The 27,019-nt window shown below is 35.7% G+C and overlaps 1 protein-coding gene, 1 long non-coding RNA gene and 1 pseudogene across 2 annotated transcripts; all 3 read right to left on the bottom strand.

Annotated features, from left to right (window-relative positions):
* Positions 1-2,982: 2,982 nt before the first annotated feature.
* Positions 2,983-14,500, bottom strand: LOC129276493 (E3 ubiquitin-protein ligase TRIM45-like; annotated as a pseudogene).
* Positions 6,991-8,264, bottom strand: LOC135156651 (uncharacterized). The gene is made up of 3 exons (XR_010295709.1): positions 8,167-8,264; positions 7,684-7,803; positions 6,991-7,210 (listed from the first exon to the last, which is right to left on the bottom strand). It is a non-coding gene; the product is annotated as an uncharacterized LOC135156651 (long non-coding RNA).
* An 8,217-nt stretch (positions 14,501-22,717) lies between the features above and the next one.
* Positions 22,718-25,945, bottom strand: LOC129276132 (E3 ubiquitin-protein ligase TRIM71-like). Its single transcript, XM_064109847.1, has 2 exons — positions 25,304-25,945; positions 22,718-24,145 (listed from the first exon to the last, which is right to left on the bottom strand). The coding sequence occupies exons 1-2, from the start codon at positions 25,943-25,945 to the stop codon at positions 22,781-22,783; spliced, it is 2,007 nt and encodes a 668-aa protein (XP_063965917.1). The 3' UTR covers positions 22,718-22,780.
* Between the last annotated feature and the right edge of the window lie 1,074 nt (positions 25,946-27,019).

Genomic DNA, 27,019 nt, shown 5'->3' with positions numbered 1-27,019 from the left:
TGATTTTCGGACGCTATTTTTTTTTTTTTTTTGGGGGGGGGTTCATATTTTGTAACATATCACAGACACAGGTGATAAGTGGGACCTCGCAGCTCAGTTTTTTTTTTTCATGTCAAATCAATGTTAGCAAATGCCTTTCACACAAACCATTGTTTATACCATGGATAAAAATCATCAGTGTTTGCTCAGGCATGGGCAAAAAAAATCAAATAACTGGTGTCACCTGATAGTGAGAACTTTAGAATGCCAACCATTATATTTCTAAAAAAAACTTATTTATACTTAGAAATGTAACTTTGACACCTTTTCTAAAATGTAACTTTTTGGCATATAAATACACAAATTAAGCAAATCTTCAGACATTACGGGAGAGGAGGGCATCATAGAATTGATATCATCATGATCATATTGAAAAAAAAACCGGGGTAATAATAATAGCAGGGCCCGCTGGGAGAACAGTTTTCAGAACTGACGTGGCTTCCCTGGGTAAATATACCTATATCATTATTATTATTATTATTATTATTATTATTATTATTATATATGGTCATTATTCTTTCTCAAACAATATATTTGTATGTAGGGGTCCCATTATTATTTGGAATAAGCTCCCTCAAAATATCAAGCAGTGCAAAACTGTACAAAGCCTTAAAAGACATTTGAAAATCCACTTAATGCAGAAATTATAATACTAATGGTATACTGATATAGATTCAATTATTATATTCATGTTATGTTTGTTTGATCTGTATTTCCAGACTGCATTTGTTTTTAATGTGTTGTTTTGTGTTAATTTCAGGATCATTAATTTAGTTATTTGTCACTTTCTGTGATCCATCGACTATTCTCAAATATTCTTACTTATGTTAAAATGTATTTTATTTGAAATATCCATATTTCTTGATTTGTATGTTTTTTTAGTGAAGATTTATGTAAATAAACTTTCAATTTCAATTTAAAGTGAATAATAAAGCGTGACTCATATTTTGATATCATCTTGATCATATTGAAGAAAAAAAACACATAATGTGACATAGTGTGAACATGAAAATGAAAATGTACAAATTTTATGTTAAGCAAAGTGATTTTTTATTTTGATCTTCCTCATAGGAGACAACAGAATATACTCAACATAGATTTATAGCTTATCATATCTCATATAGGCTTATGATCAAATTCAGAAACTAATAGAAAAGTTCGTTATGCCAACAATTGATCATATATATACAGCTTATCATATCTCATATAGGCTTATGATCAAATTCAGAAACTAATAGAAAATTTCGCTATGCCAACAATTACGGCACATATATACAGCTTATCATATCTCATATAGGCTTATGATCAAATTCCAAAACTAATAGAAAAATTCGCTGAGCCGAACATTTATGACTCATCGCTTGAATAGTCATTAACTGATAAATAACATTTTAAAAAATATGGTAATGGATATTTACATTCCACGATAACTATTAGAATATGAAATATATATATGTATACAATGTATCAATTAAATCATTAAATTTCATTTTGCCTGACCATCGCTATCAGAATAACAGCCCATGTGACACATGAAACAGAATCCCGTTTATGCGATTTGTTCAACTGATAACCTATAATGTATATTCAGTTAGAGGGCGCACTCATGCTGAGTAATAAAATACCCTTCCTACCTGTAAGAAATCTCTAACTACCTCTGATGTTCGAGTCAAGTAAAACCACTTAAAAACCCAACCACAACATGAAACAGCAGAAAGTGAACATAATCAAAATGTACAAATTTTACACAGTCACTAAGCAGTAAAAAAAAAAAACACATTGTTTAAGTCTGTCACTCTAACAACAAGTTGTTTAAACTTTTTTTGTAATTGTTTAAACTTTTTAAACAATTTCTTTAAAAAGTTTAAACAATAGTTGTTACAGTGATGGGCTTAAATAACGTGCTTAAGATTTTAAACTGCGTTTTACAGTGTATGTTATATTGGAGCTTATTTACAAAGTGATTACACGTTCACATTGTATTCTTCAGGGGTCATCATCATATGCATTATAATGATCAAATTCAATAGAAAAGTTCGTTGCGCCTAACAACCGATTAAATTATGAAGTCATTACATGATGAAATGAACATGATAACAAATATATCCAACGCTTTAAGGAAATATGTTGATGTCCATATACTGTACATTACTGTACACGATAACTACGAGAATATGAACAAAACAAATTTGAATCAGATACATGGCTATGCCTCAAGGATATGGTTGCTTATAAACACACAGACATGAATCGTTGGCCTATGTTGGTCTCTCACTCCGGTGGAGTGGGTTAGATGACAAGTCAGAGCGCTAGTGCCCTTTTATACGACATTATTATCAGGTCCCTCGGAGAGGACCTTAAGCCGTCGGTTCACTGGTTGATTACTAACAACCAACCAATCACACTTTCTCCGCAGTCCAGTAAAATAATCCTCACCAACATGTTTTATATATATATACACCCAAAATTATTTACATAATATAGATCAATACAGTAATGAAGGGGTACTCAGGCTGAGAGTGACAAACAAAAAACTGAAAATTTTATCAGCATTGCGTTACTTTGGTGACACTGTTATAAGATTGGTTACTGCTTTGACGGTAATATCATCATTGTTGAAACATATTTTACACACATACATTGTGATGTCCGTTAATGAAATAAGAAAAGGGAAAGTTGGGACCACACATCATCAGCCCACCTATCACTGGTCATTGCATGCATAGAGCTGTTTTCACAGAACATCGATAAACTAACATATTGATTAGTTGTTTTATATGATTTTGATGAAATTTTCAGCGTTTTGCCATTTTATACTATGGAGTATATTATAATATATATTCTGATTTTACTATTTTCAGCCAGGAGAACCCATTTTTAAAGGAACTTTACTGATAGTTCTATAGCAAGCGTGACTAGTCTGTATATACTTAAGAATGTCACATGATGGATCCTACCATTGGAATAAGATATCATGAAATTATGATAAACAATAGAATATTGAACCATGGAGGTAAAACAGGATAGCTGGGTGAATACATGTTACACAATATTCATTGGGCTGTGATGCTATATGGTGTGATATAACGTGGATTACAGTGATAACTTGATGAAATATAACTTCTGCCAGCAAGCAAAGGCGAGCATGTATGGGGAGAGGGAAACCAAGTAACACCAACCCCTATCCAATGTCATATTAATTGCTTTGAACTCAACTCTTTCCTTCAGGTTCAGACCATCAAGATCATAGAGTCTGATCACGACGCTACTATTATCCTCATCAACACTCGCTACATACACCCTGTCCTGCTCATCCACGGCAGCATACAGGTAGACACCCCGTGGAGCTTGTAGAGACTCACCAGCATTCCCATCCCTGTCATAGACCGTCACAACGCTTGGATCGTCCAAACATGAACTCGTGACGATCAAACCCGTCCTGGTGATAGATGCCTGCTCCGTATCGTGCTTTGTTTGAACAGTGTGTTTAAGAGTGGATCCTGTCGGGTCATAGATATAGACTTGTTTTCCAGAGTTAGTAATGATGATTTCATCTGTTGGACTCCTGTTAACTCTGAGAAAATACACATTGTTTCTCACGTGGATTGTTGCTTTCTTGGAGCCAAGGGGAGAGTAGATGTGGGCTTCTGTGAAACCAGTCGACACGCATAATGTCCCGTCCCGTTGCAACACCAGATCACTACATTTCATGTCACTTAAGGGTGTGTTACTATACTGCTGCTTACCACCATTTGAATCAATGATATCAATACCTCGTGCATTCCACCCAAGCCCCCGAAGCTACCGCCATTTTGTTTAATCCATTAGAAGCTAAAATAAGCCCTCATTAATATTAATTTCGTACGATGCTCCCTCGTCAACTGTGGTTTTGTACGTGTATTAGACAATACGCACATCAGCGCAATGACAAAGGTCAACTTGGCAAATTCATTAATGTATTCATTTTGTTACGCGCTCGTGACGCGAAGGATTCAGCGAATCAAGCAAGCGCAAATCTGAGACGATACGTTGCGCTCTATAAAGTATCGATATCACAATCGATATCACTTAAAAACAAAGCATTGTTTGTATTGCGTCTTATAGGCCTTTGCCAATTCCAAAAGGGAAGATGAAAATAATAGATCAAGTCGTGATTAGGTAAAGAGGTCTCTAGTGCTTTTGCCATCCCTATAAATTGTCACATGTTAAGATATACAACAATCTTAGTTTTTAACAAATGTAAAGAATCTCGACTCTAAATTATAGCCGGCAGAGGCCGCGGAAAGATCAAAGGGGGCTGTTGTACTGACCTTAAACGTTTTTTTTTGGGGGGGGGCGGGGGTGGGGGCAAAACATGGTTATTACAATTTGATGGTAATTTTCACTGGTTGAGACTATGGTTACTGAAAAAAATAACTGTCACCACTTAAAGAGTACATTTCTTGTTAGAAACAAATTTCGAGAAGCAAAAAAAAAATCTTCATGGATCCCCGTGCGTTCTTTCTTCATCTGGCGTCCGTTTCATAATGAATTACAGCTATTTAAAAAATATTGCTATTATTGTGATTACCGTAGTAACCTTGATTATGATTGGTTGGTTATACCATCGTAGTTACCATACTTGTAACTCATGATGAAACGGACCCCAATTTATCATGTTTAATACGATTCCTGTCCCCTATATTCTCCAGCATTTCTTACTCTGTTTTTTTTCTCCATTTAATAATTTTCCCACTCAAAATTCTTTTGTGCCGTCTTTCTCCTACATATGTAGAGCACATTTTCAAAAGGGGTTAGGTCCCTTTTTCATCAAACTTGATTTGTATGTCTTAGTGTATAGATTTTTAGTAGCTATATAAGATGATACCGTAGAAAAGTTGAAATTCCTATTAAAAAGTAAACTAATATGGCAAAGAAAAATCACCTTTTTTTCAAAAGGGGTTAGGTCCATTTCAGTTTAGTTGCAAAAGGGGTTAGGTCCACACAGACTTTTTTGGAAAATAATATCTACAAAAATATGAAGACAAGTAGATTTCTTTTATACCCAATTTTATGTTCTCATGGTACACTGTAAAAAATATTGGGTAAAATTTTTACCACCACGAGGATAATTATGTATCCAACCAATTTTGGGCAGTATTTTACCCAATGCGGAAAGCATATTGTCCAGTAAGGTTAAAAAATAAGCAGCAATTACTTTAGAATGGGCAAAGTTTTCATCACACTGGATAAATAAAAATGCCCAAAAGAAATGCCCAATGTTGGTTGGACACATAATTACCCTCATGGAGCACTTTTACCCAATATTTTTTAGAGTGTTGGGTATCATGAAAATTCAGTTTCGCATAAGAATATTGCAATATGGGAGAATTAAAAAAAAAAAAATTTCTGGGAGTGGACCTAACCCCTTTTGCAACTAAACCCCTATACAGAACTCATTTGTAAAAGGGGTTAGGTCCATTTTTCACATATTTTATTTTTTTTTGTCTCTAAACCTCTAAATTTTCAGTCATTCTGATGATACTAAAGGAAATTTCACATTCAAATGAAAACGTGAATGGAAGTGGCAAGAAAAAATCACTTTTTTAATCAAAAGAGATTGGATTCACTTCAATTTACTTGCAAAAGGGGTTAGGTACACAATGATATTTTTTTTAAGTATATAGAAAAAATTGAAGACAGGTAGATTTCTTTTATACCCAATTTTATGTTCACTGTTCACATGACAGAGTAGTACATCATGACAATTTAGTTTCTCATAAGAATATTGCAATAAGTGAGAATAAAAACTTGGTTTTTCTCGGAATGGTCCTAACCCCTTTTGCAACTAAACTCTTCATATATTTCCTTCTTCTTTTCCCACTTGTTATCTGTCTCCTGGTTTGCATAAATCTCGTCTTATTTCTCCTCCACCCCTTTTGTTCCTACTTCCCACATTCTAGCTCTCTTACCACCCCTTCTAGATTATCTCTTCATATGTGCCCCTCCATTTGTTTCTCATCTCTTTTCAACCCACTTGTTATCACTCTTTCCCTCTCTCGATCTTCATCTCATTTTCAATTTTGCCAATTCCAAATCCCTTTCATTTTAGCTCTGTACAAATACTATATGAACAAAAATGAAAGACATAAAGGAATTCTCTGGTTAGTGGTGAATTTTATTAATTAGCCATAAAAAAATATCACATTATCAGAGGATTAAGCTTTACCTTTTTCTTAAGCGTATGTTAATACTTTGAACCAAAATAATTTTTTTGTATGCTGGGGCAGCGATCCTGGGGAGGGGGGGGGGGGCACAGTTCCCCCTACTTCTTGAAGCACTGAAAAGTGCCTTTTTATGCAAGAAAAATGCCCCCTCACGAACGTGTACTGTGTCCCTTTCACCTGACGACAACCTGTTTTAGGTGTTAGCAAGTGCTCTTCCTTCTATGCAATTTTTTTACCCAAAAATGCCCCCCCCCCCCGGAACGTGTTCTGTGCCCTTTCATCTGAGGGCCCGTTTCATGTGTTAAAGAGTGCCCCCCTTGCCTTCTTGTAAGTGCCCTTTCTCGAATCTCTGCCCCCTTTTACCCAAGAAAAGTGCTCCTAAAGAACTTGTTCTGTGCCCCTTTCACCTGAGAAGGACCCGTTTTATGGTCACCATGACGATTGCCCTTTGAAACAAGAAAACAATATTCTCATTTCGATAATATACTTATGAAGGAAATCCTTTGTGCATTAAGTTTAATCATTCATGAGTGGGGTATATAAGCAGTTTCGTACAGATGGAGGGGGGCTTGAAGGACTCTTGCCCCCCCCCCCCAAAAAAAAAAAAAAAAAAAATTATGAATATTTTAGATTTTCTTTTTAAAAATGTCAAAATTTTGCTCGCTCGCAACTTCTTAAAAATTTCATGTAATACAGCATTTCCCCTATGCCCCCCCCACTTTCAACTTCACTCCGCCGATCCTATTTGTATGTTTATAGCTTCTCCTTTTGCAACCAGTTTTAATGAAAATCAACAAGAAATTTCATACGTCATGAATTTGGGGTTGTGATAATAATTTTTTGTTGTTGAAAAATTGGACTTGGAAAAAAAAAACCTTTTCCATCTTCATCAAGTGGTTCCTAAGTCAGACTCTTCAATGTTGAATTGTTGGATTTCTTGAATGAAAACATCTGTTACACCAGTCCTGCAGATTGAAAAAATAGAGAAAGAAAATCAATGAATTTAAATTAAAATTGTCGTGATTTATGAAACTTAAATGTTTTAAGAAAAGTGAGACTATACATATATATGTTTCTTCAACACATAACAGGAAATCTTACTTCTACTAATTATAAACTTGTACTTCTATAAAGCATATCACTTAAACCTGTTCTATGCAGTTTACATACCACTCTCCATTATCAATACATGTACTCTATGAAAATATGCCAGAGATTTCTCATAATATGAATATATGAATCAACATATGTAAATTATATAAATAGTCAGAATTAAAGTTGATATGTTTGTTGCACAGAATATTTTGATCTGTGATTAAAAACAACACTAACTATAATTTAAAAACAAAATTGAAATGGGTTTTTCAAAGGCAGGTCTATTTGTTGCCAAAAAATGTGAACAACCTCCATTATTAAAAATATTCACTAATTAACTCACTCATATAACTACTGTAGGTTGTATTTCTCTTTGTGGTCTAGTCGCTGTTCTATTAGGCCTACTTCACCAATTATTTATCATCATCAATCACCTCCATGGAAATTGTAAAACTGCATCATCCTATTGGACAAAATGTAAAATAACAAGATTTTAAAAAAATCGTAAATCTAGAATGCATAAAATGAATTTTGTAAAATATGAAAAATAAATATTGCTTTGTTTATAAACAAATAGGAAATAAAAAGGCCATTTAATTACTAGTAGATCAAGGACATGACCTTATTTTATAAATTTGCCCAAGGTACATAACTTTTGGCATTGGTTCTATTTTAGACTCGAGAGCCTGTATATTTAAGAAGTGTATATTCATAACAGATCCTACCTCTTTGTGGCTCAGATTATTTTTATTTAATGTAAACATGGTTAACATTCAATGCATGTAATGTATCTGTAATTTTGTATGGGTTAGTTTAAGTTTTATACCTGGATGAGAATCTGCAAAATGATGCATGCACTTATGATCATCATCTTGAACCATATAGGTAGACCTCTACTGTTTTTACTTGTTCTTCAAACTCAACCTGTTTGTGAAAGAAGAGAGAGAACAATAATAAGAAGTGATCTTTTTCATGGCCGTATCAAATGTATAGGGGGAGGGGTTTGGGTAAGAGCTGAAATGTGAAAACCTTCACCAAAAAGAGAATTGCATGACATCCTTCAATTTTACTTTAGAAAATGCACAAAACGGCCCTAGGTAATATTGGTCGCTTCTGGCCCTCGCTTTCTGAATTTTAGGTTTCTCCAAATTTTTTCACATGTCTGCCCCCCCCCCAAAAAAAAAAAAATCTGGATCTTTTTATTTCCGAATCTTATTTCATTAGATTTTAACATAATTTCATAATCTCATGCACTAGGTCTAGATCTATTTGTAAGAAAGTATAGATCTAGTCCAACGAGACTCAATGCTGTGCGACAGCATTCATGTATCTAAAATCTAAATTAGGTCTAGATCTAGACTAACGATGGACTCTCGATCTATCTAGACCTAGAAAGTAAAGCTTCGGTTATAAACCCTATATCGGTTTAGAAATTTTTGATGTCTGACTTTGACTTTTATTCCTGGCCAAGACTTCATTGCCATTATTGACCGAGAGTAGATCTAGAGTACTAGTACTCACTACTAGATCTAGTCCGACTCCTTGGTCCACTGACAGTCATACTCGTACATGTAAATGGAGTCGTTTAGGCCCAGACCTAGATCTAGGCCTAAATTACAGACCTAGATCATAAGCCCTGGGGGTAAGTATCGAGGGTTGGGAGAGTATAAGTTAGACTAGATTTTAATTAAGTAGGCCTAGCTCTTGATAGCATCGATGAATAAATAAAAGTAAAGTAGCCTAGATCTAAGTATAAAGTAAGTAGGGCCTAGGATTAAGAAGATTTAGGTCATAGATATATTGATAATAAGACAAACATGCAGAGCAGCATGTTATTTCTAAGACCGAGTCTATATATTTATGAATAACAATAAGAGTTAAAATGGTGGGGGCTAAATGCAGAAGCCTGAAGTTATGCAAAATAAATTTGATATCTGAAACAAAGTGAGGACTGACACAATGACAGGCGTATCTTCATCCACACTCCGCTTCCCACACTCCGCTTCACAGTTTATTCCCGACTGATCATCTCGATCTACTGAAGACAGATGCAGATCTCCCTCTAGATCTAACGTTACAGTGTACAAAAAGAAGCCTCATTCTTCTTGTTTTAATCAATCGTGGGTTGGTCCTTGTTGGAGGTAAACCAAACCAGCCCGATTATCTCTCGATTCCCAGCCGGCTAGGAGCCCGTACAAAATACACTGCAAGCAACATACAGGCTGCACTGGGCGACGATGACAATCTAACTTCAATTTCAAAGACCAAATTCTGCTTTCCTTTAACAGAAGAATGATGGCAAACTCTCTAATTTGTTAAAGAAATAACCTAAGATCACAAAATACAGTGTGAAATGTGTAAATAGTCCACTGAATTCATGTGGTTATATCAATTTATACGTACTCACCGGAGTGTTCGTAGATCCATTTTGTGTGTGGAAAGAAAAGTTTCAGAATGAATAAATTAGATGACGTAATGAGGTCAAATGAATAATTATTTCTGTAACACGATACCACTAGTATCGATAACAAAGAATCGGGGAAATCGCGTATTAATGACGCTCTTAGCCAATGAAAAGGCCGGATTATGAATATCTTCATGCTCATGAATGTCAATGAGGGCTTATTTTTTTCTTCAAATGATCGCGGTAGGCGGAGCCTAATCTCATTTGTTTAGTGCTGAACGCGCACGCAGCTTTCGGTCTAGTAATATATTATAAGGTCTTTGATTCCACCCATACACGATAGCGACAGTGCTATTGGAGTACCGCGCCATACCATGCATCCCTCCCCGTAGATCAACACACTGAATGACTTCCATCTTGGGATCTGATCCTGAGATACTCCCGAGGTCAAGACGAGTACAGTCCGCTGGTTTGAACCTCTTCTCCTGTGCTTTCTTCTTAATAGCTTCCGCAGAAGTGCGATCAGTAACCTCCTTCAGCATGGTATCCAGCTCCTCACAGAGCAAGATATGAGCAGATAGAGTGTCTGTCTCAAGATGACCCAGTCTGTCATTATCAACCAATGTTATTGAACTACAAATACTCTTGATCCTCTGTCGATCTTTTGACTTCAAGACGTCGAGGTCGTCATCAAAACTACGTTCTAAGGCATTTATTTGGTCGGTGAGATTTCGAAGATTTTCTTCCAGCTCCTTGGCCTTGATGCTGTAGGCTTGCCTGACATCATCTAGTAGTGTCTGCACTGCAGTGTGTACCTCATGACGTTGTATTTCTATGTTCTGAATGTTCTTCTCTAGCTCTGTTTTCTTGTCAGCACAGCGTTGGGCAAGGCCTGTCACCTATATGAATTGAAAGTGTGATAAGTAAACACAGCGAGTTAGATTTGGATCCTTAAAGGATAAAACAACAAATTATATACGAAACGAAAGTAAATCACACAGAATAACAGACAATATTCTGAATAAGCTTGAAAAGAGACCACATATATCCATAAATTGCATGTCACATTGAAACAATAACGATAGTAAGCATCACTGTAATTCACATAAAGAATAAAGAACAACTGGATTAGATGCAACAGTTATAATATTGATGATGGTATTACAAATTATAATCATTATCATTGTGTAATCAACAGCATCCATTATTATCATAATAATGATTATAATTATTATAGTTTTTATTAAAAATATTATTATTATTAGTTATTAGTGGTGGTATAGTAGTAGTAGTGGTAGTCATAGGCGGATCCAGGGGGGCCCGAGGGGCCCGCCCCCCCCCCCCCTATTGGCGAAGCAAAAAAAGAAAAAAGGGGGAAAGAAAGAAAAAAAAGGAAAAAGAAGGGAAAAGAATGAAGAAAAAAGAAGGGGGAACATCAAAGAGGAGGAAGGCGAGTGAATAAAATAAGATGAGGGGGAAAATATTTCATGCCACTGTACAGTATACAATTTTCGCTCGCGCTTCGTGCTCGCATTGCCGTTTAGGTGATTTATATATCTTGCTCAATATGGAGCTTAAATATCACATTTTGTAGTCAATATACAAAACATATTTCAGCTCGGATATTCAAACTTTCATTATTTTGTTTCATTTACAGATTGATTTTTAAAAAGTGCTCTGTAAGATTTTGTTTATCTTCTGAATATTAACATTTTCTGCTCGCGCTGCGCGCTCGCAAAATTTGATTTGTCAGGTACCTATTATTTTCCTGCGTTTTATAAAGTTGTCAAATATCCCTATTCAGGTAAAATTGCCAAAACGTAATAGCTAGCGCTGCACGCTCGCATGTTGATTGGTGATTTGATTTGTATATCTCAATATTAATTCTATAACAAACTACTAAAAATCCCCATTTCATGACAGTTTATCAAAAATATGATGACATAATGTTCATAGAATGTCCCTGTCCTATGTCAAAACTCAAAGTAATAATAATGAAACATATCAGATCTTTTTTTAACTGTGATTCATATCCACCTCATATTTTTCCTACAAAGTGCTTGAAATACAGAGCTTAAATTGACCCTTTTTCAGATTGGAATATCAAATATTTTAAGCTCGAGGTTCGCGCTCGCTTTATTGATTTTCATGATGAAAAAGGGTATTTAGAAAGCCCAGATTCTAGGTCGAAATCTGTAACACGCGCAATCATGTTTATTCAGATACGCAGCTTGTTCTCTATTTCAATCATTATGAGCCTATATATCCAGTGTCAGATCAGAATATCAAAAATGTTCTGCTCACCCTTTGCGCTCACATTATTAATGTAGGAAGATATCAAGTTATACCCATTTTTTCATGATTTACAAAACATGAAGAGAGTGTCACTTTTTTAAGTTTAAAATCTAATTTTTCTTTCCGCTCGTTCTTCGCGCTCGCATCGATTGTTTGGTTATAATACTTATACCATTCATGATTACAAAAAATGCAAAGAACCTTAATTTTTTAGGCCGGAACGTCAATAAATTTCAACTCGCGCTCGCATTATTTAATCATTGAACTATGTATATGGCTAACTGCAAATCGTCCTTAACAGGTCCCTCTTCGACAAGGCCAGAACGCATTATAAAAATTTCTGCTCGCGTTTCGTGCTCGCAGTAATTATCTAGTTACATACGCATCTTCTTCAAGTTTACAAACATTGCCCAGAATGTTCAACTGAATTTTCAGGACAAAATACATAAAATTTCAAAATTGTTAACTCGCACTTCGCGCTCACACTATTTCAATAGGGCTTATGAAATTATTACATAAGAATAAAGCTAAGAAATTACTGTTAGGACATGGGCGTTTTGCCCCCCCCCAAAAAAAAAAAAAAAAAAAAAAAATCACGATCACGATCACGAAAAAAAGAGAAAAGGAAAGGGAAAAGGGTGAAATATAATATTATTTTCCAAATATTATGTTAAAATCTATCAACAACTTGAATTTTTGTAATAAAAATGCCAAAATTTTTGCTCGCTCGCTCGTAACTTCTTATTAATTTTACGCGATACGTCATTTCGAGCCCCCTCAGAACTTTTGGCTCATTACGCCACTGGGACAACCCCTTCAAAGAAACAATCAACTTTGAGCGACCGATCGGGCAAAATATGGGTGAAAAAAAATTCGGGCCCCCCCCCCCTATTGGCAGAGGCTGGATCCGCCCCTGGTGGTAGTAGTAGTAGTAGTCATTGGCGGCGGAAGCCAAAAATTTTAGGGGGGGCCACAAATTTTTTTTGACAAGCAAAAAAAAAAAGATAAAAAAAGTTATCAACCAAAAATTTTAGGGGGGACGCAGAAAAAAAAATTGACAATCCCCCCCCACCTAAAATTTAGGGGGGGAAACGTCCCCCCCCCCCCCCGCTTCCGCCGCCTATGGTAGTAGTAGTAGTAGAAGTAGTAGTAGTAGTAGTAGTAGTAGTAGTAGTAGTAGTAGTAGTAGTAGTAGTAGTAGTACTGTAGTAGTAGTAGTAGTAGTAGTAGAAGTAGTAGTAGTACTGTAGTAGTAGTAGTAGTAGTAGAAGTAGTAGTAGTAGTAGTAGTAATAGTCCAATTATTTTCATTATTATCGTCCTCACAATCATAATCATTATCAAAAAACTATAATTGCTCTTTATTCTTTTCGATATCAAAGATCACCCTCAATGGTTGATATCAGTGTATAACCATACTAAATCTACCTTTTATACGCATTAAAAATGCTGTTTGAAATTTATATGCAACGCTGTTAAACCTTACAGTACTAATTTAAATAAGTTAAACTCTTAAACCGCAAAGTTTGAGTTTGAACATTTAATTCTCAATCTAACTTTCAATAGAAAATAGCCCTGTATAAAATGTGTGTATAAAATGCTGTTTATTTTTCTATACAATGGTGTTCAACCCTACAGGTAGTTGTTTAAAACGAATACGCAAGTGTTTAAAAAAATATTAAGAAGCACAGTTTGAATTTGATATTTGATTCTCAAAAAAAATAAGCATAGTTGTTTAAACTTCTAAACAACTACTATAAGGTTCAAATAGTGAACAGCGATATGGATTTTTAAACAGTTTTTACTGTGATAATTATGAATACAATTACCTTCCGTCACAACTCCTGCTCAAAGTTAACCTGGTTCTTGATTTTGTGATTTTGATGATCAACGAGTATACGCACTTGTGACATACGTGGACCTTACAATCCTCACAAAACATATCCTTGTTCTCTGGTTTGTGGATGGAACACTTCTCGAATAAATGACCAATGCTGACCTTCCCTTCGATGACATCATCCATGGAGACAATCTCATGATCTTAAGACTGACAGATATTGATGACATTGCAAACATTTATCACATATGTAGTTATTACAGGTTCTGCAGAATGAGACAGCATCTCCTTGAAGCTTGCAACCAGAACATTTTGGTCGCATCTCGAGGACAGCGTTCATCCCTCCACACTTGGCGTGGTAATCGTCTACGCATCCGTTGATGGGGATATTGAGGCGGAGATCATCGACACGGTTGGTGGACAACTTGGTGATCTCCCTGCAGAGAGGACAGACCATGTGATCAAGGTCCTGGTGGGTTAGATCGTATTTCTTGAGGCATCGCCTACAAAATGTGTGTCCACATGAAGTTAAGATTGTCGCCTCGACATATATATTAAGACATAATGGACATATTAGGTTCGGTGAAGAGCTTGAAACTTTGTCTGATTCACACTTCTCAGCCATCGCTAAATCAATTTACGAACATGAGATTTAAATTCCGACAAATAACATACATGTCAAGTTAGTACTAACGTATTGAAACGTCAGGTTTGCATTACAACACAATAATCACTATATGTTACTGCTAATGTGTAGTTCAATACAAATTCAAATCAACTACAAGAGTAAAAAAAAACACACACCCAATTCGAACTTCCTGTAAATAGTACCGGGTATTCCCAGCTAACCTTTGAACCTGACTAACTCATCAAAAGAAGAGGAAGCAACTTTAACTGAAGGAATAAGGGTTTACTATAGGATGGCTGAACATTGAATTGGTGATAAGCGTAAGAATTTTATTTTGTAAAACTTTTAGTTCTTAAATGTAAGTCTCAAAAGTATAATTATCCCATACAACATTACAGTAAGTCAGATAGGGAAGCACAAAGCAGGTATATGTAAAGTTCCTAGAAAAGCCTCAGATAGAACACATCTTAATCTTCACCTTCACCTTCACCTTCACCTCGAGAAACATTTGTACACACTGACTCTATGTGGTTTCTAAGTCAAATGTTCATCGATAATTACTCCTAGAATTCGAACATGCTTACTACGAGCAACACTGTGGCCCCCAACATTAAAAACAGTTTCTGGAATAATTTTGCCTCTGGATCGAAATATTAATACTTGGGAAGCACTCCTCATCTCATGGAGAGCAGTAACTCCACTCTGAATCCTCTGGAGATGTTGTACCGCATTCCTTGTTCGTGTCCACCGTTGTACTCTCCATCCCTTCACAGCACGTTCGAATTTGTCATAGTGTAGATATCCCACATCCAAACTTGTCACCGACCCAGACGTATACCCAGACATCTGGTGTTTTTCATCGTGGATACCAAGACATCACTCAGTCCGATCAGTCTGATCAATGGCTCCGATGCAGTCAACTTACGTAAATGTGATAACTGGTCTGCCCCCCCCCTCCCCCTTAGTGGAAGGGTCACCTTTCCTTTCATCTGCTACTGACCCGACCCTTATTTCTGATCGTGCTGCTCCTGCGGATCCTATCCTCACTTCTTGAAAGGGTCCTTCCAAATGAGCTCTTGGTGGATATCCTGTCACTGTCTGAATGCATCTCCGACTTGGCCCAGCTCGGAGGGACGTCTCCCCCATGTGCCAAGAGGACTGAAGAGGCTTCTTGTTATCATCTCTAGTTCGAAGAGGTCGACATCTCTCCAGGCCGCCCTCCAGACCCAGCTTGGCGGGACGTTTCCCATATGTGTCAAGAGAACTAGTGAGGCCTTTGTTATCACCCCTACTTCGAAGAGGTCGACATCCTTCCTTGCCGCCCTTCATGGTTGATGATTTTTTTGGTCAATTTATTCTATAAAGGTTGTGATCTATGAGCTAGCTCTTTTTGCCAGCTGAGGATGCTTAATGGTTGTTTACTTAATAACATCCCCCTTTTTATATGTTTTTAATGCCGAGTTTAAATTGGGTAATACTAGGTTGATAACAATAATTTCATTTTGGAAAACCAGCTTATAGCGAGGTAGCGACACAATAAAAGTAATTTTCTTTTTATACCAGTAGGTAGAATCCCTTTAATTGATGTTGCCGTTTTGAAGTATATTCGTGTTCGCAAAAATAGGTTAAAACCGGAAAAACCGTTTTGAAGAGGAAGGAGGTAGTGCCTTTTATATGTGTCTTGTTTTTCCTATAAAAATAAAACATTTTTTTTACAGAGGTATTGTAATTTATCGGAAACGGGGGTGGGAGATCAAGGAATTATACTGAACGTGGGGAAATTCATTTGCTTACTTTACCAGCATTGTGATAGTGCATGAATGTATTCTGAATTTAGACTGTGTTCATTCATTATTGTCTTTTTTAAGGTTCGGATGGGGCCTCAAAACACCCATTTAAATTGAGCCGCGCCTCAATTAGCACGGTGGTCAAACTAGGGGAGGGGACAAGTCCCCTGCCCCACCCCCCCAAAAAAATATATATAATGATAAAAAAATAAATTAAAAAAATAAATGTGAAATAAAATAAGACAAAATAAAATAAATAAATAAATAAATTAATTAATAAATAAATAAATGGATAAATAAATAATAAGGTTGGGGGCACAATAGGACATGCCCTCCAAATAATTTGGAATTCTATTTCGGTTGATTTATTTTTGACAATCGTATACGTGTAATAACTTTCCCTACACGTCAGACAAATTCCCCCCCCCCCCTCCCTCTCTCTCTTCTCTCTCTGTATATACCTCCCCCTCCCTCTCTGATTGCCTCTCGGACTCCCCCCCCCCCCCCTCTCTCTCTTTCTCTCACTATCTCCCTCTCTCTCACCCTTTCTAGTTCGCATTCAAAGTTTGAACAGACTCGATTCAAATTTATGATATTCAGAGTTTAATTAAAACTGAGAAACACAAAGGTTCAATTAAAAAAAAAAAAAAAACTCCATAATTATGTGCTTGATCTATTTTGGTGTTAATGTTCTTAATTGGTAGATTTTAGAGAGCAACTCCTAGGTCTCGTAACACAAAGGTTAGCAATTAATCGCACGCTTGATTTTCAAGATTGATTGTATATCAAAGTCAATGCATTCAATCGTAGAAAAATGTTCTATGATCATTGGTAAGCTTTGTGATACGGGCCCCCGGTAGACTTCCCCTCGTTTGCTGTGTTCACTTTTATAAAGAAGCTGCTTTTATCTCTCATAAAGCAATCGTAAATCCATTTGTTTTCATTTGTTCTCTTTTGTTTTGATGATCTACTCTACTACACATGGAAGTCTACGTTAGCGAATGAAATGATCGAACATTAAAATGTATTGATAATGTTAAACGGATTTAAGTTCTTACAAATATTAATTTTGCAGATATAAATCAGTCAGCCGATTGATAACATATTTTCTATATTTTTATGCTATAAAGATGGTACAAATCAACGTTGCAATTGCTTCTACTACTACATAACTACTATTCTACTACTATACTAGCTTTTCCTTATACCAGCCTGCCTTATACTGTATAAAAATGGGCCTGAATATGTGAATGCTTTGAAACAATCAGGGAAAATGTTTTATTTCATATAAAAGATTTGCGGCTGTATCGATTGTATTTACGATATTGAATTTAAGTAACAAAAAAATCTTTGTTTTACAGAATGGTGGAAATCTATCAGAGATTTATCTTTACTTTAATACTATAAGGTTTGCATAATAAATCTATCTGTATGAATTTTCTCTCAATAATTCTTAAAAAGCCTCTCATCATGATATAAACATAATGTAAGATTTGTAATTATACTTTGCACCGTTTACAATTCATTTCTATATGCAATATCGTGTATACAATAAATGAGATCAAGTTTATATTTACACGCATATATTGGCAAATTAATGTAGATTATATATTCATATCTCCACCTGTTCATTAAGTACTATTACATTGCTTCAATTCCTTTTCAGAGGGACTTATGATGAATTCAAGGAAGAAAAATAAACTGGTTCTTAAGATGTCTTATAAACATTCTTAAAACAAAGAAAATCAGAACAGTATACTTGTCAAACAAGTTATTGTCAAACAATACCTAGTTATTGTCAAACAATACCTATACAAAAAGACCATTTTTACCAGCAAATATTTTATTTTTCGAATAAAATGGTAATAAGCGGTTAGCATCTTCCCCTTGGAGGAGATCACATAATTGTCGAAAAAAAAATATGCAGGAAATTGTCTTCAAGACGGTTAAAAAGAAAGCATTTTATCATTCAATCATCCACGATGATTTAAAGGGGAATCCAACCCAAATAAAAACTTGCTTTAAGAGGTGAAAGGAAAATCAGACAAGTTGATAGGTGAAATTTTGAACATATCGGACAAACAATATCAAAGTTATGAAATTTTAAGAGTTGTGAATAATAATAATCCGCTTTTATATAGCGCTTAACACATCGGAACGACGTGTCTAAGCGCTTACAGATATATTATTACCCTTTCATCGGATTCGTTCATTCATTCCCGCACAAACTGTGTGCACATCCTCCACTCCCTGGGGATTATTCCAGTCACTCGCCAGTGAGGCGCACATAGTACTGGACAAGCTACAATGACTTTCACATCCTACCGGGTACCCATTTAGCAACTGGGTCGAGTGTGGCAAAGTGTGTATTAACGCCTTGTCAAAGGACGCCAGACCGCGGTGGAATTCGCACACACAATCCTCTATTTACAAGGCGAGAGTCAGAACCACTACACCACGGCTCCTCCACACTATAACATTTTCATTAATTTACTTTTAAAGTACTCATTCCCTTTGGATAAACAGCATTGGTGTCGATCCATGACGTCATACTATTCAAGTGGGGGATGAAACAATATACCACCCCCCCCCCCCTTGAACAATAGATTCACAGCACAAATCGACACCCATGATACACAAAATCGTTCTAAACAAGGTATACTAGATAACTATACACAAGATAATCTCATTGACTAACCTCTGAGAGAGCAGTTACTCGATAACATGAATTTCTAAAATATAAATCGTGATATTTACATGAGAAAACAAAATTTACATCAAATTCAAAGTACAATGAAATGTTATTAAAATAAAATAACCATAGATCGACCTGGAGTTGTCCATCTACGTTAAAGGTCTCTGGAATCATCGTAATAGGTATTTTTAAGCACGTTTTTAAAGAAAGGCTGTTGTAATGATCCTAAACTCGCAATCGAAAAGAATTCGGCATTTTGGGCTCGTACTAAAAATAAAACTAGTTTTGTTTTATTTATTTATTTTTATTTTAGCCTGGTCAATATATTTTAATTCATACTTGATCTAAAGTCCATTCGGAATAACGAAAAAAAAAGCGGTTTAGTTTTTTTTTACACCGGTTTGTTTTCGTAATATGCAAAATGGGGATACAGATTGTAGAAATGATCTTTAAAAAACTTGTAAATGGGTGTCAAAGTCTTGGTTTTGTGGCGATCCTCATGGTGATGATTGTATGATACAAGAGTGCATAGAACATTATGCCAACCACTGGAGTATACGAGTCGAATAACAATGGAACATTTGATGCAAAATTCCAGTTAAATTAGGAATTCTGTGTGTATGATTTTTTTTCTAATGCTGCGGTCCCATTCCCCCCCCCCCCCCCCCCACGGCCGCCGTACGGCGGGTCAAAAACAGCCGTTTTAACATTGTTTGTACCAGCTGTGATTTGAATATAAAATTAGATAAAACGGCTGTTTTCGACTCGCCGTACGGCGGCCGTAGTGGAAATGTGACTGCAACATCTGAAACTTCTCTGTACCATATACTATAGAGATATTGTAAGCCTGGTATTTTATACCTAAATATATTTTGTATATGCAGTATTATGATCTTCGATATCTTGCATATAATAATTAAGATTAATTAAGACATTTATATCTAAATGTATCTATTCACAAAATGAATGTGCGTCTATTCATATCTCTGTTCACTAATATACAAAATACCATTATATTGCTTTCATTCATATTCAGAGGGAATTATGACAATTTCAAAGAAGACTGAAAACAATGTTATTCTTCAAATGTCTTGTATACATTCTTAAAACAAAGAAATGCAAAATAGTATATTTTGAACACTATTCTGAAACGGTACCTGCAAAAAAGTCTTTACCAGCAAATATTTCATTTTTCAAATAAATGGTTAATTGGTTATCAGCGGTTGGGATATCTTTCCCTCTTGGAGAAGATCACATAATTATCAAAAATAAAATGCAAGAAAAGCCTTATAGACGGTCCACCACTATCATTCAATCATCGACGATAATTTAACTGAATAACAAATAGCGAATAGGCATGAGAATGATGGTACGAATACTTCGCATGATGTGAAAGCAAAATGGTATAATACTGTAGAGGGTAGTCTTTCTGCTTATGTTACGTTTATACCCCTTATGCACTGTAAATATATTCATTAGTATGTATCATAGTAATTCTCTTAATATATTTTGAATAATGTTTGCTGATTACTTTGTTATATTTTCAATAAATGCTTAGTTATATTTCGGTTTTTAAGTTACTAATTTTGCTATCACTTGATAATTACAATAATAAGCACAGTATATAAGCACAGTATGCCTGTGTTTGTTGCAGACGAAATTGTATATTCAATACTCGGAAAATTGGTGCAAATTAACGTACGAATGTTATACTTCATTAATTGATTCATTTTATCTATCACTTTTATCATCGAATATTGTCGAAATTAATATCAAAATTTACATGTTTTAGCCAGCTTCTGGTTGCGACACATGTACCCCTTACCCCTTATATGTACTGTAAATATTTTCATTAGTATGTTTTATAATAATTCTCTTGATTTATTTTTAACTACATTTGCTGATTATTTAGTTATATTTTCAATAACTTGAAATATTTACATAGATTTTGGTTTTTACGTTATTAATTCTTCTATCACTTGATAATTACAATAATAGCATGATAGGCCTTCTATCACTTGATAATTACAATGATAACATGATAGGCCTTCTATCACTTGATAATTACAATGATAGCATGATAGGCCTTCTATCACTTGATAATTACAATGATAGTATGATAGGCCTTCTATCACTTGATAATTACAATGATAGCATGATAGGCCTTCTATCACTTGATAATTACAATGATAACATGATAGGCCTTCTATCACTTGATAATTACAATGATAGCATGATAGGCCTTCTATCACTTGATAATTACAATGATAACATGATAGGCCTTCTATCACTTGATAATTACAATGATAGCATGATAGGCCTTCTATCACTTGATAATTACAATGATAGCATGATAGGCCTTCTATCACTTGATAATTACAATGATAGTATGATAGGCCTTCTATCACTTGATAATTACAATGATAGCATGATAGGCCTTCTATCACTTGATAATTACAATGATAGCATGATAGGCCTTCTATCACTTGATAATTACAATGATAGCATGATAGGCCTTCTATCACTTGATAATTACAATGATAGCATGATAGGCCTTCTATCACTTGATAATTACAATGATAGCATGATAGGCCTTCTATCACTTGATAATTACAATGATAGCATGATAGGCCTTCTATCACTTGATAATTACAATGATAGCATGATAGGCCTTCTATCACTTGATAATTACAATGATAACATGATAGGCCTTCTATCACTTGATAATTACAATGATAGCATGATAGGCCTTCTATCACTTGATAATTACAATGATAGTATGATAGGCCTTCTATCACTTGATAATTACAATGATAACATGATAGGCCTTCTATCACTTGATAATTACAATGATAGCATGATAGGCCTTCTATCACTTGATAATTACAATGATAGTATGATAGGCCTTCTATCACTTGATAATTACAATGATAGCATGATAGGCCTTCTATCACTTGATAATTACAATGATAGCATGATAGGCCTTCTATCACTTGATAATTACAATGATAGCATGATAGGCCTTCTATCACTTGATAATTACAATGATAGCATGATAGGCCTTCTATCACTTGATAATTACAATGATAACATGATAGGCCTTCTATCACTTGATAATTACAATGATAGCATGATAGGCCTTCTATCACTTGATAATTACAATGATAGCATGATAGGCCTTCTATCACTTGATAATTACAATGATAACATGATAGGCCTTCTATCACTTGATAATTACAATGATAGCATGATAGGCCTTCTATCACTTGATAATTACAATGATAGTATGATAGGCCTTCTATCACTTGATAATTACAATGATAGCATGATAGGCCTTCTATCACTTGATAATTACAATGATAGCATGATAGGCCTTCTATCACTTGATAATTACAATGATAGCATGATAAGCCATTGTTTTTTTCCAGACTAAACAGTGTACACAATAATCGGAAAATTGGTGCAAAGTAGCGTATGATTTTTACACTTCATTAATTTATTCATCTTATTTATCACTTGTATCCCTCGAATATTGTCGAATGGAATATGACAATTTACATGTTTTATCCAGCTTCTTGCTAAGACACATGTTCTCTTTTCAAATAAACACATTTTATACGACTTAAATTGTATTGTATCTATATCACATTAACTGATTTTGTCGATCATTGGAAAAAAGGTATCACATCGTAAGTAATATACATGTAGTATTGAATATCGAAACCTGTTAAAGTAGATTTGTAGCAGGGTGAAAGCACGTCAGTTTCCATACTACATGGTGTGATATAACGTGGATTACAGTGATACTTTGATGAAATATAACTTCTTGTGACAAGCAAAGGCGAGCATGTCTGGGGAGAGGGAAACCAAGTAACACCAACTCCAACCCAATGTCATATTAAGTGCTTTGAACTCAACTCTTTCCCTCAGGTTCAAACCATCAAGATCATAGAGCCTGATCACCACCTTCCCATTCTTCCAATCAACACTCGCTATATACACCCTGTCCTGCTCATCCACGGCAGCATACATGTAGACACCCCGTGGAGCTTGTAGAGACTCACCAGCATTCCCATCCCTGTTATAGACCGTCACCACGCGTGGATCGCCCCAACATGAACTCGTGACGATCAAACCCGTCCTGGTGGTAGATGCCTGCCTCGTATAGTGCTTTGTTTGAACAGTGTGCTTAAGAGTGGATCCTGTCGGATCATAGATATAGACTTGTCTTCCATCGTTAGTAATGATGATTTCATCTGATGGACTACTGTTAACTCTGAGAAGATATATATTGTTTCTCACGCGGATTGTTGCTTTCCTGGAGCCGAGGGGAGAGTAGATGTGGGCTTCTGTTTTACCAGTAGACATGCATAGCGTCCCGTCCCGTTGCAAGACCAGATCATAACATTTCATGTCACTTAAGGGTGTGTTTCTATACTGCTGCATACCACCATTTGAATCAATGATATCAATACCTCGTGCATACCACCCATACACGATAGCGACAGTGCTATTGGAGTGCCTTGTCATACCGAGCATCACTCCCCGTAGATCAACACACTGAATGACTTCCATCTTGGGATCTAATCCTGCGATACTCACGAGATCAAGACGAGTATCGTCTGCTGGTTTGAACCTCTTCTCTTGTGCTTTCTTCTTTATGGCTGCCTTAGATGGATGATCAGTAAATTCTGATATTCTCCCGAGGTCAAGACGAGTATCGTCTGCTGGTTTGAACCTCATCTCCTGTGCTTTCTTCTTAATAGCTTCCGCAGAAGTGCGATCAGTAACCTCCTTCAGCATGGTATCCAGCTCCTCACAGAGCAAGATATGAGCAGATAGAGTGTCTGTCTCAAGATGACCCAGTCTGTCATTATCTACCAAAGTAATTGAACTACAAATACTCTTGATCCTCTGTCGATATTTTGACTTCAAGACGTTGAGGTCGTCATCAAAACTACGTTCTAAGGCATGTATTTGCTCGGTGAGATTTCGAAGATTTTCTTCCAGTTCCTTGGCCTTGATACTGTAGGCTTGCCTGGCATCATCTAGTAGGGTCTGCACTGCAGTGTGTACCTCATGACGTTGTATTTCTATGTTCTGAATGTTCTTCTCCAGCTCTGCTTTCTCGTCAGCACATCTCTGAGCAAGGTCTGACACCTACGAATTGAAAGTGATAAGTAAAAACAACGAGTAAGATCTGGAAATATCCCATAGAGGTGAAAATAACAAATACTAATATTATAAAACAAAAATAAATCATATAGAATGACATACGATATTCCGAATAAGCTTGAAGAGAGACAACATAATTTTAATTACAAAATTGTATGTCACATTGAAACAATAACGATAATAATTATCAGTGGAGTTCAACATAAAGAATAAAGAAACAAATTAAATGTAACAACATTTTAAATACAGATCATGGCATTACAATTATGTATCATTGCCAATCTGTATTCAACACGGTCTATTATTATTGATATATTATAAATCAATATTTCTGTATTCTCATTTTTTATATCATTATTATTATTATTCTTATGCATCATCATTATCATTATTATGATTATTTTATAATTATTAATATTACATTTTTATTTTTACTGTTAATGTTCTTAATATCTTATGTATAAAATATTGTGATTATTATTATCGTCATCACCATCATAATCATTATAAAAACTGGTGTGATCATTGGTGTTTTCATCATCGACATCTATGATCGCCCTCGGGGCCGCGGAACGGTTTTCAAAGTGGGGGCTGACCATGCAAAAAATCACAATCATGTGGTCATTTTTACGTTTTTGTACACGGTTTGGGGAAAAAAGTGGAAGGCTGTAGCCCCCAGCCCACCCCCCGTTTTTGCGGCCCCTGCTCAAAATATTGGGCAACATACTGTACACTGTTTTGGGTAATGTATGTTGGTAAAAAATATGTACATGTATATATTCTGGGCAATTATTATCCTATTAAGAACACTTTATTTTTACCCAATTATTAGCTTGTATTACCCACTTTCGACAGATTTAAGCAATAGTAGTGTGGATAGCATGTTGCCAAGTGATGGTTAAAAATTGATCCTAAACTTTTAAGAGTGTACGCTTTCAAAATAATTATTTTTTATACAAGCTGTTTAACCTTACATACCTTGTTTAAATAGACTTTAAAGTGTTTAGACTCTTAAACAGCAAAGTTTGATTTTTGATATTTGATTCTCAATAAAAATTATGTCTGGTTGTTTAAACTTTTAAACAACTCCTGTAAGGTTCAAATAGTAAACAGCGATACTGTGATAATTATGAATATAATTACCTTATGTCGCAACTCCTGTTCAAAGTCAACCTGGTCCTTGATTTCATGAGCTTTATGACCAACAAGTACGCACCTGTGACAGACGTGGACCTTACAATCCTCACAAACCATATCCTTTTTCTCTGTTTTGTGGATGGAGCACTTCTCGAATAAATGACCAATGCTGACCTTCCCTTTAATGACATCATCCATGGAGACGATCTTATGATCTCCAAACAACAGTGTAAGATGTTGATGACAATGCAGACACTCATCACACATATAACAATTACATGTTCTGCAGAATGATACAGCGTCTTTCAGAGACTTGCAAGCGGTGCATTTCCATTTCTGGCACATCTCAAGGACAGCATTCATCCCTCCACACTTGGCGTGGTAATCGTCTACGCATCCGTTGATGGAGACATTGAGGCGGAGATCATCGACACGGTTGGCGTACAACTTGGTGATCTCCATGCAGAGAGGACAGACCATGTGATCAAGGTCCTGGTGGGTTAGATCGTATTTCTTGAGGCATTGCCTACAAAATGTGTGTTCACATGAAAGTAAGATTGTCGCCTCGACAAATATATCAAGACATAATGGACATGTCAAGTTCGGTGAAGAGCTTGATGCTTTCTCTGATCCACACTTCTCAGCCATCGCTATAAATTTACAAACACGAGATCTAACTTCCAACGAATAACATACAAGTCAAGTTAGTACTAACGTGTTGAAACGCCAGGTTTGCATTACAACACAATGATCACTTCATGTTATTGCTAATGTGTAGTTCAATACAAATTCAAATCAACTACAAGAGTAAAAAAACACACACACCCAATTCGAACTTCCTGTAAATAGTACCGGGTATTCCCAGCTACCTTTGAACCTGACTAACTCATCAAAAGAAGAGGAAGCAACTTTAACTGAAGGAATAAGGGTTTACTAGGATGGCTGAAAATTGAATTGGTGATAAGCGTAAGAATTTTATTTTGTAAAACTTTTAGTTTGTCAATGTAAGTCTCAAAAGTATAATTGTCCCATATACATTACAGTAAGTCAGATAGGGAAGCACAAAGCTGGTATTTATGGAAAGTTCCTAGAAAAGCCTCAGACAAAACACTTAATCTTACAATCTAAACAATCTTAATCTACATATAGCACCTACACCTCGAGAAACCATTGTACACACTGACTATATGGGGTTTCTAAGTCAAACGTTTATCGATAACTTACTCCTAGAAATCGAGCATGCTCACTACGAACAACACTGTGGCCCCCAACATTAACACGATTAAGAACAGTTTCTGGAATAATTTTTCCTCTAGATCGAAAAATATACTTGAAAAGCACTCCTCATCTCATGGACAGCAGTAACTCCACTCTGAATCCTTAGCCCTCTGGAGATGTTGTACCGCCATGATTCCTTGCTCGTGTCTGTAATATCTTCAGGACGGTAATAATAGAATCATACCAGATAAGTGCAGTCAGGATCACATTTATTTACAATCAATCTCCGTGTCGGTGTCTACATTTTCCGACATGCGTTCTCAAAAGTGCCACCACCAGCTGGCGCTGTTTAACTTATGATGACAGGCATCATAATATCATTACACCCCCCTTTTCATGCAAGAAGAATAACATTAATCAAAACATCTTTAATTTAAACCAAATAATTCAGCATGCATTTTAGAGTCCATGTAATTTTCTTAATGATAAAAGTTCCAGTTCAAT

Source organism: Lytechinus pictus, chromosome 14 (assembly GCF_037042905.1).
Source record: "Lytechinus pictus isolate F3 Inbred chromosome 14, Lp3.0, whole genome shotgun sequence".
NCBI lineage: Eukaryota > Metazoa > Echinodermata > Echinoidea > Temnopleuroida > Toxopneustidae > Lytechinus > Lytechinus pictus.
This window is presented reverse-complemented; position numbering and strand designations above follow the sequence as displayed.

Bases quoted from the DNA above. Each gene is read 5' to 3' on its own strand.
- LOC129276132 (XM_064109847.1), bottom strand. From the start codon at position 25,945: ATGGCTGAGAAGTGTGGATCAGAGAAAGCATCAAGCTCTTCACCGAAC. The intron at 24,146-25,303 runs GTAATTATATTC...TTCAATTCGTAG, and splicing joins AACAGGAGTTGCGACATAAG to GTGTCAGACCTTGCTCAGAG.